Source organism: Copadichromis virginalis, linkage group LG23 (assembly GCF_057382275.1).
Source record: "Copadichromis virginalis isolate Kocher_CV1m ecotype Utaka linkage group LG23, C_Virginalis_male_GT1.1, whole genome shotgun sequence".
Lineage (NCBI taxonomy): Eukaryota > Metazoa > Chordata > Actinopteri > Cichliformes > Cichlidae > Copadichromis > Copadichromis virginalis.
This window is the reverse complement of record NC_140639.1, coordinates 3,823,136-3,835,738: the sequence shown is the minus strand read 5'-3', so window position 1 is coordinate 3,835,738 and position 12,603 is coordinate 3,823,136. Positions and strand designations below refer to the sequence as shown.

Below are 12,603 nucleotides of genomic sequence, written 5' to 3'. Positions count from 1 at the left end.
AAGGCTGTCCAACCGTTATGAAAAGCCTGAAAGCAAAATTTAAAAAGATTGAGGTAAGAGCCATCTGTTGTGTGGCATCTTGAGTTTTACAGGTGGGTATGTTTTAAAGGAGCACACCTGTCTGATATGCTGCTTCAAGTTATTTGGTTTTTAAATGAATGTTAAGGTGTTGAACTGGACTGTGTTATGTAGTCATTTATACAGTCCCAGGTTGCTTTCTGTGTGTATGTGTAATGGGGGGCAGTGGGATTTGGTGTCACTGAGCAGCAGGAAGGCAGGACTGTCTCCAGACTGCAGCTGTAACCAGAGATCTCAGGTAGCCCTCAATTATTCACATGTACCTGCACACACACACATGCACACACAAATAGCTCCTATTATCCTGCTGTCATCCCTTTTCACATGAAAGCTGTTTAAAATGTTAACTTTACTTTTTAAATAAGAACCAACAGAGAATTATAGCAATCCTCTACACGATGCAGTGTGGTGTATTCAAACTGATAGGCTGCACTGAAAGTTGCTGGTTTATCTAACTAGACCTACTTGTGTTAGCATTTTCATGGTGGTGATGCTTTTAGAACAATTATAGGCTTTTCTTTGTGCTGTATCACCCTGACTTAGTGGCAATGAAGGTTACCTCTTTAGGTGAGACTGTGTGGACTATAACTTAACACTCCAAGAGGCCAGATAGGTAAAATTGCTAGTTCGGGCTGTCCTGTTTTTGTGGTTTGTACCTATTTGTGTTTGTGTCTTGCTTTTCTCCCGTTCCCTATAAATGACGTCCCAAACCTGCAGAGCAGCGTGCAGCTTGTCCAGCTCCCTTTTCCTGTTTTTGCTGAGTCCTCACATCGCACAGGCCCTACTCTGAAGCTGCAGAGGCACAGATCTGTGACGCTGACGCCAAGGGGTACTGTTGGAAGACCTGGCAAAAAAAAAAAAAACTAATGAAGAAAAGAAATGAGGTGGCTATAGAGAGGAAGGCACAAGAGAAAATGTTAGGTTAGAGAAAGGAGGGCAGTGAGGAAAGGAGGGAGAGTGTGTGTGGTGCAGTGGATAGACTGTTACGACTCTGCTAGCAGCTGGAGCAGGACGAAAGGATGCTGTTTTAAATGCGGAGAGGGAGGACAGAAAATAGCTGTGTTATGTGTAAGTGCGTCACAGTTTATGTGTGACAGTCCTTCGTTTTCACTGGAGGTATGATTTCACAAGAGCATAAATTCTCTGGTAGGTAGAGCTTTGCTGTGTTTTTGCTCTGACCTCTAAAGGGTAGCTTAAAGAAACTTAGGGGTAGCTGATTTTTTCTCTCGATCATTTGGAGTGTGTTTGTATTGTTATGAAGCCAGGTGGCAGTGTGTATTGTCTGATAGGAAACACTGCGGTGGCTTCGTATACTGTAGCTGTATTTAGTTGTGTGTGACACCCTGTTAGCAGCATGGATCCTCAACAGCCTGTTTATAGCCTGATGAAGAGGTTCTGTCCTTGTTTCAGCCTGCTACCGCTGCCAGTAGGTATCACATAGAAATATAAGTGATTTTTTTGCCTCCGTAGTTTATAATATTTCTGTATTTAAGTTATTTTGCATAAACTATAAAATTGTTGTGCTCTGTTGTCTTTACTGTGTTTTTCTTTTCTTTACTGGATCATTATCACTAGTTGTTGCCCATTCTAACTGCTCCATATTTCTCAGTCAACTGTTGTGTTGAATGGTAAGAGAAGTGGTACGGTATCAGTTTTCGTGGTGACCTGTTCTCTGTTTTGGCCCCCTCAGAGTCAGGACTGGAGTAAGAGTGATGAAAGGCTCTTGCAGGCTGTGGAGCAGAATGAACCCGATAAAGTCTCAGCTCTCATTGTCAAAAAAGGTCTCTGTCCTACCAAGCTGGATGCTGAGGGCAAGTCGGCGTAAGTTGAGTGCCTAAGTCTGCTGTGCCTTCAACCCTGTTGAAAATTTGTATCCAGGTAGTACCAGGAAGCCAACCAGTTCAAATGAACTCTACCATTTATGCCAAGAAGAGTGGTCAAATATCAGCTAGACCTGTGCCAGAAACTTACCAACAGTTACCAAAAAGTGCACCTTAGACAAAAACTCTGGAAAAAAAACTGTCCAAAGAAATCATTAAAAAACTTAAATTACAATCACATTCATGTCCATAATTAGGGAATGTCAATCTATGACCACAAGTGTAAATAAAAGTAACTAGAATCTTGAGCTGAAACTTAACTGATGAGAAGGATCACTAATTGTGACATTTTGCAATAGAAATGCAGAAATAAAAGCCATTTTTATTTTTATCCTCTCACCTGTAAGATGTGGTGGCATGTCCTGTTTCTCCTGACAGGCTTCACCTCTCTGTATCCCGAGGCCGGCTAGATTGTCTGGAGGTTATCATCTCTCATGGTGCAGACATCAGCGTCACCGATGGGGCTGGTGAGGGATTTTATTAAACAGAAACATAGTTGTATCCTGTAAGCCACTGGGCTGTTTATAAAATACATGTAACTGTCTGACTCCAGGCTTCAGCGCCCTTCATCTTGCAGCCAAAAATGGCCAGTCTGAGTGCTTAAAGAGGCTGTTACAGGTAAAAAAAAAAAACCCAACAATGACACCATAGCTAATCAATTAATTATTGAAATCATTAATAAAAATAATGGCCATTATTTTAAATATTTATCCGGTTACCAATGATGCGTGCTTGTTTCCTCTAACAGGAACGAATGGCGGTAGACTGCACGGACAGCATTGGAAGGACACCGCTCCATCTTGCAGGTCGCTGTTACAGCATAAAATTATTACACCAGTTTATTTAATTCCATAACAGTTTGCTTATAACAAGATTTTATTGATCGTTCTGTTTAGAAATTCAGTTGAATTTAATCATGTCATTGCAAAACGTACTATATGCAAACTTTTAATTGCCTGAACGCTGGTTATACTCACAGCGGTCAGTGGTTGCATGTCCTGCACTGAGACCCTGTGGGACTTTAAAGCCAATCTGGATGCCCAGGACACTGTAAGTTTGACAATTTAGCTGTTTGGTTTGCTGTTTTTGCTGACCCAAAATAAATTTTATTTTTATTTATTTTTTTCAGGACGGGGCCACCCCTCTGATATTGGCAGCCCAGATGAGTAGAGTGGAACTGTGTGTCTTTCTATTGGGTCGAGGTGCAAATGCAAACATACAAGATAATCAAGGAAGGTAGTGAACTGTTATTGATAGTATCCCAAATATTGTTTTCCTTGCATGGCTTGGTGAGGCAGGGTATGACTGCTTGGGCCTTCATTTCCTGTTTCTTGAAATCATTATAGATGCAATGACTGAAGTGTCAAACAGGTTGGAATTTCACATCACTAGAAAGTGTCATGAAACCACTAGAACCCTCTAGCTAAGCTAGAACAAAAATAAAATCTCTTCAGGATTACTCCCACAGCAGTCTGGGTCTGCAGAAAGGATTCCCATAGAATTACTCCAGTAGTCGAGAGATTTGGAGGGATGCAGGTCAGGATCTCCAGCTGGGGCAACAGCTTTCGGGTTGGCTTTAGATGGCCCCTTGGAGAGGATTACTAGAGAACAGTCCTCGGGTTAAAATTAACAAGGGAAAAGACACAAATTTGACATAAAATGAAAAACTGCAGTATTTTCTGCTTCATATTGAGTATCCTGCAGTGTGTTTGTTTTTTGTTTTTCAAAACACATCCTGACTTTTATAACTGGAAACTTTGAACAAAATGAAACATTGCGCCTTTTTTTAGCATATTTTATTTTGCAATGATTGACATGCCAAATGAGATAACTCGGCACAATATGTAAGTGAAGGCCTGGAAAGAAATAAACATTCTCTAATACTTCTGTAGTTTCTTTTTGTATTGCATTCCTCATCGTAAGTATTTTTTTTATTGCCTTGTAATTATATATTGTGTGGGGTCACAGGTCTGCGTTGATGCTGGCCTGTGAGAGTGACAGCGTTGAGACTGTAGAGGCTCTGCTGAGAGGTGGGGCCAACACACAGCTGGTCGACGGCCTCGGACACAAAGCTACCGACTACAGCGTAACCACAGGCAACCAACGTATCATTGAGATGCTGCAGGATGGAGTACCTTCAGGTATGAGGCCCAAGTTTTCTTTCAGTAGTGTTTGCATTTGCTTTTGTTCTAAGATCTCAAAAGACCTGTCTCAGTAGTGCAGCTCAGATAATCAAATTACTGAATGTTTGGGAATGGTGAAAACACAGCTACTCTGATCCCCACTGTAACACATGGTACACAGTGACTTTCCAGAGATAATCAGACCCAGAGTATGGTTTGAGTTGCTGTGATGTTCCAGATCCAGACATTCTCATTGGCCTCCTTGGAAAACAACTGTAATAGAGGGAAGTGGATCAGAAGGACAGCTGGGCGTGATTGTAAAGTGGGGCATAAAAATGAAAAAGGCTGCTTCCGCTTTTATCTCTCAACAAAGACTTTGCTGATAGGTTACATGGAAAACAGATGTTTGACTTTTTTTGAGAAGATGAAGGAGGTAATTTGGTGTGCACATGATGCCTGACCACATCGGTTCATAATAATTTGAGAGATTTTCATAGATTTACTGCATAATACATGAATGGCACCCATGTAAACTGCATATTAGAAAGGGATTTCAGGGCATTGTCTGCATGTTTTTCTAGCTGTTTTCTGAGTCTCTGTGCAAGTGAGGTTTAAGTGCTTTAATGTTTCTTTCCCTATGCATACATAGTCTCTGAGGGCGCAGGGGAGGAGGTAATGTTGCATATTCTTGTGCTGCATCACTCCTTCCATAAATGAGATCATGGCTCACTTTGGCAATCATATTGTGCATGTTTTCCAATATGAGGTCATTGTTTTTTTCGTTTTGTTTTTTTTGTGCTGCTTTCTTTGTGTTGGCTTTCTTTCTCTTTAGTTGGCGACCTTTTGTCTCATCTTGATTTTCTCCATTTTTTCCCTTTTGTTTGTTTTTTAAGTTGAGTTTGATCTTTGCTTGCTTGTTATCACCCTCTCACCTCAATGCAGCCTTCTCAAACCCCCTCAGCCGCTTCATCAGTGCAAGGGGGGACTACCCCCCGCAAACGGAAAGCTCCTCCACCACCTCGGTCTCCTCTTCAGGTACTGTAAGAAACATGTTAGTGGGCACGAAACATTTCTCTGTTCAGTGTTGTCAGTATCTCCTGTACCCTAAACATGAAGTGATATTAGTTTAATAGTTGAGAAATGTTACACCTGAGATTTTCTTTTGATTGACTGTAGGAAATAAAAAGATGTGAATGAATTTTTAGTTTACAGCTCCACTTGGCACTCTGAAAGAATTGGCAGGTGTCCCTGTTTATACTAATTGTACCATCATTTCTTTGGTGAAATCTCTAAGCTACAACATTGCTTCTCAAGACATTAACTGGATTGTTTATTGATCTGTGTGATGTGATTCTCTTGATTATTTTTTTTCTGATCTCAAAAATGCAGGGTGTGCCACCTTCCCAAAAGTCCCAGAGTTCAGCTCCTCCTGCCCACTCTCCAGAGCCCCATCAGTCCCAGTCCCCACCTCCCTCTCCCCAGCCTCAAGAAACCCAGCAGTCACCCCAGGTTAGCACTGTAATGTTGGCTCTTATTTGGCTTTTAAGGGTTTCTTCCTTTATCTTAACATAAAAGGCAGACTATTGTTGGTTTAATTATTTTGTGTTGGGTTGTTTTTTGCTTGTTTTGTTTTAGGCTGAAGACGAGGAGGTGTTTGAGGAGATTCGGCGGCTGCGACTGGAGAGAGGCCGTCTGCTCCAGAAGATCAAAGCCTTGGAGCAGCAGCAGCAGAGTGCCCTCTCTGCCTTGGAGGAGGTACTGAACAAGAGTCTCCTTAATGCCTTGCGTGCATTCCCTTATTTTGTTTAAACCATGAGTGATTGAAATTGTACTTTCTGAATGCAACTGCAGTGGCCAATATTATGTGTGTTTGCTCACTAGCTTTCCCAACTAAAGAAACGTCTGGAGGAGGCAGAGGCAGAGAGGGACAAACTGCTTGAGGAACTGAAAGCAGTCCATGGTATTGGGGCGAGTGACTCTGAGGACCTGGATGAAATGCTGGACTTCCCAGGTATGCGATCCAAATATTTGTGACCGTTCCCGTCCCTAGCACAGAGCGTGCATGCACTTCATGCCGGTGTCATTGCTGTGCCACTTGGGTATTCTTACATCTTTCATGTCAGGGAGTCATGCTGATTTATTTTTGTCTTTGTTTCTTTTTAACTTTCGCTCTAGAAAAGCTGCTCTCCAAGCGCTCCAGAGCCTCCCCTGCTCAGGATGAGGCCTCTTCTCAAACGGACATTGACTCAGTCAGCCCCTCTCCTGCCCCTGCAGACCCAGGAGCTGTTGCTGAGCTGCATAAACAAATAGAGGAACTTACTTCCCAGAATGCTGAACTTGTTCTGAAAGTTCAGGTCAGGCAGCATAAATGCATAAATACACAGCTAATGCATAAGTACCTACTCTCACACATGCACAGACACCATTTTCATGCCTTCATTATGTTGGCTCATTAACAAAGATAAATTGGTAGTCAAAAGAGTATTAATTGGTTTCCTGGCAAGAGATGAAGATTCTGTTTCAAGAGTTGCTGAGTGTCCTTCATTCAAGCATTAGTCATGACCACTTAAACTTTGGGATGCTTCACTTTGGTGCACTAATGTACCCAGGCAGTTAGTTCATTTAGGTATAAATAGAACACAGCAACATCAGATGTAGACATGGAGGCATTTTGCAGGCGTTCTATGCTGACCGGTTCATGCTAGTTGAAGTTAATCAGAGCTTATTAGTGCTGATGGTTTTATGAAGCATTCTGTTATAGTGTGATTGTTCATTCCCCACTGGAAACATGAAAAGTCCAAACTCAATAAAGACTTAAATAAACTGAAGTAAAATTGAATTGAACTGGCAGTATATGCTCATGTGCTCACACTGTCACAAAAACGTGGTACTCTAACGACACTACCTGAATTTTCTGTGCACATTCTGTTGGGCTCACATATTGAAGCTAACTGAGTTTTTAATAAGCTGCTGCTATAGTTTCACCTCTGTTGTGTACAGATGTTGGAGATGTTCGAGAAGGATGACACAGACATGCAGACCTCCAGTTCGGACTTTGTCCCTCTCGTTCAGTATGAAACCCTGAGAAAAGAGTATGAAACCCTTCAGGAGCGCTTCTCTCAGGCCCAGGCTTCAGCAGAGGCTTCAAGTGTGGAAGAGCAGCAGTAAGAATTTATTTGAAATACTACCACTTCAAACTAGAATCACAGGAAGAGTTCCCGTTCACTGGCTCTGGCCTTCATTCTAAAATGTGCTTATTTACAAATTGAGTCCTCATGACATAAGGTTTCATGACTGCTGTTGCATCATGTGTATTATTTTTCTTTGAAAAAATATAAAACCTCATCTGTGTTGCAGCTAAGCAACAAAACACTTCAATAATACACTGAGAAAGTGTTATCTAATTCTGAAGCAGTCACTCATTTACACCCTTGTTTGTTTAACAATAAGCTGTATGTCACTTGTTTTCATAAAGGCTAAATATTTATAATTGATTAGAATTTACGTTGGGTTTTTTTTGTTTTTTGTTTTTTGAGGACATCACCTTGTGTTGTTTTCTGTAATAACTAAACGTCTGACTCATATGAATATAGCATGTTTTCTTAATTTCACTTCAAGTCTCTGTTGTTTTGCAGTGATGATGAGCGCTCTCAGGGAGGAGCTGCAGATTCAGAGAATACAGAAGCTCTGAAGGAGAAGCTGCGTGAGCTGGAGGAGCAGTTGGCCTCTTCCAAATCTGAGCTGGAGGAGCTAAAGGAGCAGATGCGTGTCGGGGTGCTTTCTGTGGAGTGTGGTATAGGGGATATTGCTGCAGCAGGTGCTGGCGCTTCAGAGGAGGGCCTGAGCCAGGAGGCAGAGCAGCTGAGAGCCAGGGTGACAGAGTTGGAGGAGGAGCTTTCTAAAAGAACGGGTGAGGCTGGGGGTCAGAGCAATTCGGACAGTGACATAATCAAACAGCTGACAGAGAAAGTAAAGGAACTCCAGGCTGCTCTGGCCCAGAAGGAGTCTACAAAAGAGGAAGAGGAGAAAGAAGACAAAATAGAAGATACAGAAACAGTGAAGTGCCTACGTGACAACGTTGCTAAGTTGGAGGCAGCCCTGGCAGAGAGCAGGTTATCAGAAAAAGTTAGAGGCGGAGCAGGAGATGGAGATCAGGTCCATCGCCTTCAGGAGCGTTTGCACGAGCTAGAGGGAGAACTGAGGAAATGTGTGCCCCGCTCGGAGCTGGAGGAGGTGCAGGTGAATCTGGGACTCCAGTGTGAGCAGCTGGCAAGGGAGAGGGCGGATGTGGCTAGAAGGCTCAACGATGCCCTCCTGGAGCTGGAGAGACTCAGACCTCCACCACACGGAGAAGAGGAAGATGAAGAAGAGGAGGAAGAGCATTCAGAGAGTTCAGAGCCCTCAGTCATATCAGGTACAACTGATAATGCAGTGTCATTTTGCATGAGTAGAAAACCATTGTATTTAGTTCACAGGTTGAGTTCATGTGTTATTATTTGTGCCTCTGTCCAATCAGAGCACTCCAGACGCACCTTAGCAGCAGTGAGAGAAGAACTTGAAGTAGCGAGGCAGGAAGCAGCTCAGGCTCTGGATTGTCTGTGCGCCGAGCGAGAGAGCCGGGCACAGGACGCCCTGCAGCTGAAGGACACGGTGCCACTTGCGAAACATAAAGAGGCGCTGTCGGCGGTGTCAGAACAACTTGCTCAGACACTGCAAGAGCTCCAGGAAGAAAAAACCCTTCGGGGCCATGCTGAGGAGCAGGCTGCCTCACTGGAGACTAAACTGCAGGCCATGCAGGATGCCATTCCCAAAGAGGAGCATGAGAAAGTCAAGGTCAGCAGAAATGTACAAATATGATAATAACAGCTCAAAAGGTCAGTGATCAAAAGTAGCTGATAAGGCCGGGCTCTTCTTAAATATGTTAAATATAGACTCAGCAGAAGAAGCTTGTTGATAAATGGAAGGAAAACCATTTCCTCCACTTTTAAAGGACAGGTTCACATTTTTTCATCACCTTAACTCACGTGCACAATATACAGTAATAAGTTGCTGTAATTGTTCTGTAAAAAGCTAATTGTGAGTGAATCTGCCTGCAGTGAAAATTAATACATTTTATCTGAAGCATGAAACTTCAGGGCCTGAATGATGCCTCCATTTTTTCCTGAAAAATCTTTAATATTAAATACAACAAATTACAAAATGGGCATTTGCAGTTTCTTTAAATTGTTTATTGAGGTATGGAGAGAAGTAAGAGCTATGCACATGTGCTTTTAGTTGACTTCTCCTTCTGCTTTTAATTTTATTCAACCACAACTCTTAAGCAAACAGATCCCTTGTTAATGAACCTTGCCATCTTGCACATTATTAAATGGCATATGATAATAATAATAATAATACTGATATTGAATTTCCAAATTTTAGAAGTTTGTTTTAAATGCACACATGGTCAGACGGAATAAAACTCTTCAGTTAATCCTGGCTCGTCTCACAGGCAGAGCTCCAGCACGCCCTGCAGGAAAGTGAGAGCGGTGCAGCAGCAGCTCGGGATGCTCTGAGTGAGAAGGAGATGGAACTGAGAGAGCTGAAATCCCAGAAGGCTGCAGAACAGGGTCTGATTTCTAAGGAGGATCACGAGGCCCTTCGGCTCTCTTTGCAGGCTGAGATCAACGCCGTCACGGCCCGTTTCAACGATCTTACTCGTAAACACGAGAAGACCTGCACTGAGGTCTGTGTGTCTATGATATTATGTGAGACCTCAGATGTTATTGTTTTGCAACAGCAGCAGTAGCTGTGGGCCTTGATGCCCTCCTGCCTGCCTTTACATTATCCTACTCCATTACTTCTGTACTTTTTGCTGCAATGACCCATCTGAGTCATGTACTAAATTTGCTTGTGCACTAGCAATTCAAAATATAACAAAACAGCAGAAAGCAATACAGCTATCCTACTAATTTAAGTTTTTATTATATATTTTTGCATTTAATTGATTTTAATTGCTGTAAAAAAATTAACTTCCCAAATGTGGGATAAATAAAGTACATCTAATCTCATTTTAGGGACACTCCAAATTGAATTTTCCTTCACATCTGCTGTTGCATTTAAATAATAAACTAAACGGCTAAATGCAGAGATTTTTTTTTTTTATTAAGAGGCAGGATGAGACTGTTGGTATTATTTGTCTACTGCAGGTATTCCAGGTACAAAGGGAGGCACTCTTTAACAAGAGTGAGCGGCAGGTCGCAGAGTCGCAGCTCGCCACAGTTCAAAAACAACTTGCTGAACTACAAGCCCAGTCAACCCATATCCAGGAACTCCACAAAGACATCCAGGAATCGCAGAGCCTCGTGAAAGAGAAGGACCGCAAGGTGAGATGCTAGCTGTTCATGAAGTTCACGGCTGCTCTTGAAGAACAAGGTTGTGAAAAGTGATGTGTTCAATATGTGTGCAGATAACAGAGCTGTCAAAGGAGGTGTTCCGACTGAAAGAGGCCCTGGGGGCTCTCTCGCCTCCTCTCGGAATCACCTCTTCCTCCTCATCAACCCATCATGGTAACCCTGGACAGCAAATGGCTCTGCAGAATAGGATTGCCATCCTCACTCAACAGCTCCAGGTGATCTATTAGATTCAAAGTGAAAATGTACTCATAAGTCTGGACGAATAAAAAGGTTTTGAGTGGTTTTTCATTCTAAATGTTTGGATAGATATAATTGATCTGAGGCCAGCAGGGAGCTTATTCAAATGAACACAACCACAATAACTGAAGTCAGCTTTTAGTGCACTTGGATCTAATTCTGGGAACAGTTAAAAGATCTACACTTGATGACTGGAAAGGCCTGACTGGGTTGTAGACAGATTTGTACTGTAATATGATAATGATATTGTCCTTTTTTTGCAGGATTGGGAGAGAAAGCACAAAAAAGTGGTGACTGTATACCGCTCACACTTACTGGCAGCTGTGCAGGTCAGTTCAGTGCACTCATATGCACAACAATTAGGACTGAAATGGAAATTTGTTGAGGATTTGTTTGTGTGTCTGTGTCTACTTTGGATCACACAACAGCAGTCTTTGTATAATTACATCAGGTGCGTACACATTGTTGACCCTGTTGTTCTGACTTTTTAACCCTCAGCTGTAAAAGACAGAGTACTGTAGTCATCCTGCCAGGCAGGCAACGCTAACACACACGTTTATGAGTGTGATAACTCCAGAATGATGCAACATAGGAGTTTCAAACTGATACAAAGGTGTATCTACTATAAATCTCGGACAAATTTAGATCTCAGTGACCTTGACCTCAAGGTCAATGTCAAATTGATACCAAAGGTATATCTAATAGGAGCCTGAGGGGTACCACTGGCTGCCGCCTGTATTTTTCAGTTGATTTATCTAGATCACAGTGATTTTTAGTGTTCAGTTCATTGTTCATTTGTTATTACCTTTTGGCGTGCTAGCTATAATTTATTGTTCTATGTTGTTGAGCTGGCTGCATAGTTGCTTACCTTTAATGCTTTTAGCAGGTAGGAATTGTCTTCTTGATGCCTCTCTTAAAATGGGACAGTTATTGTAATGTTTAGTTGGTGACATTGTTTTTCTGGAAATACAAGTATCTTGGACTGCTATTTGCAGTATCGGTTACCTTTCATTTCAAGATGGCATCATCGTCTGTCAACAGGGTCGCATGGATGAAGAGGTGCAGCATTTGCTACTCCAGATCCTGAAGATGACACACGAGGGGCAATGAAATTTAGAGCATCTGCAAGTTTCTCTCAGCTCCAGTCCCCTCTACAGGGCAGCATAGCAGCTCTATCACAGCAGCCTGTGGGACCAGTACCCAGTATAAAGCCAAATACAACTGATCTGTGGTCAGGTATAGCTGCATGCTTGTAATGTAGTAACCCAAACAACCGATAGAAAAATGGAACATGGAGTGCCTTTATTGTTGTAGTATGTGAGGAGTTTATGAAAGCAGAATGTGAATGTGACAGAGTGAATATTTAGACGATACCAGATGCATTGATTTGTTTTTTTTTTATATAATAGTTTTAATTAAAAAAAGAAGATAAATTCTCTGCGGTTCACTGTGTTCTTTTTAAAGTGATCCATCAAAGAGTGTCGGTTGACTGACTCTGGGCTTAACTGTGGACCTGATACATTAGCACACAAATATAGGATCCATTCCAGTAACTATACTATGGAGTGTGCGAGAAAAATGCATAGTAATATGTCAAATGCGTATTTAAAACACTAAGGGTCCTTATTTTACAGTATGTAAGCCAGCATGCTGTTCTGGCCATCCTGATCCATGACCCTCTGCAGCAGCTATACACATACATTAAGGAAGCTAGAGACACAATATTTGAACCAACTAATATGCCTGAAATACGTGCATACAACCATTTATACTTTGTGAGGATAAAAACACGGTGTAAACAACTTTCAGCTGCTTCCTTACTCACAAAAAGTTGTACTGCATTTTTGATCATCCGATGCCGTTCCTAACACAACCCCAGTGGGATTTGTG

General features: G+C 42.1%; 1 protein-coding gene across 1 annotated transcript; it reads left to right on the top strand.

Annotated features, from left to right (window-relative positions):
• The first annotated feature begins 994 nt into the window (after window positions 1–994).
• ankrd24 (ankyrin repeat domain 24) lies at window positions 995–12,151 on the top strand. Its single transcript, XM_085449128.1, has 22 exons — window positions 995–1,504; window positions 1,769–1,899; window positions 2,337–2,425; window positions 2,512–2,576; window positions 2,707–2,764; window positions 2,938–3,008; window positions 3,088–3,194; window positions 3,927–4,099; window positions 4,731–4,753; window positions 5,024–5,116; window positions 5,471–5,590; window positions 5,717–5,836; window positions 5,963–6,092; window positions 6,257–6,435; window positions 7,082–7,245; window positions 7,717–8,495; window positions 8,598–8,914; window positions 9,573–9,806; window positions 10,270–10,446; window positions 10,530–10,691; window positions 10,977–11,042; window positions 11,755–12,151. The coding sequence occupies exons 1-22, from the start codon at window positions 1,433–1,435 to the stop codon at window positions 11,821–11,823; spliced, it is 3,399 nt and encodes a 1,132-aa protein (XP_085305254.1). The 5' UTR covers window positions 995–1,432; the 3' UTR covers window positions 11,824–12,151.
• The last annotated feature ends 452 nt before the right edge of the window (window positions 12,152–12,603 follow it).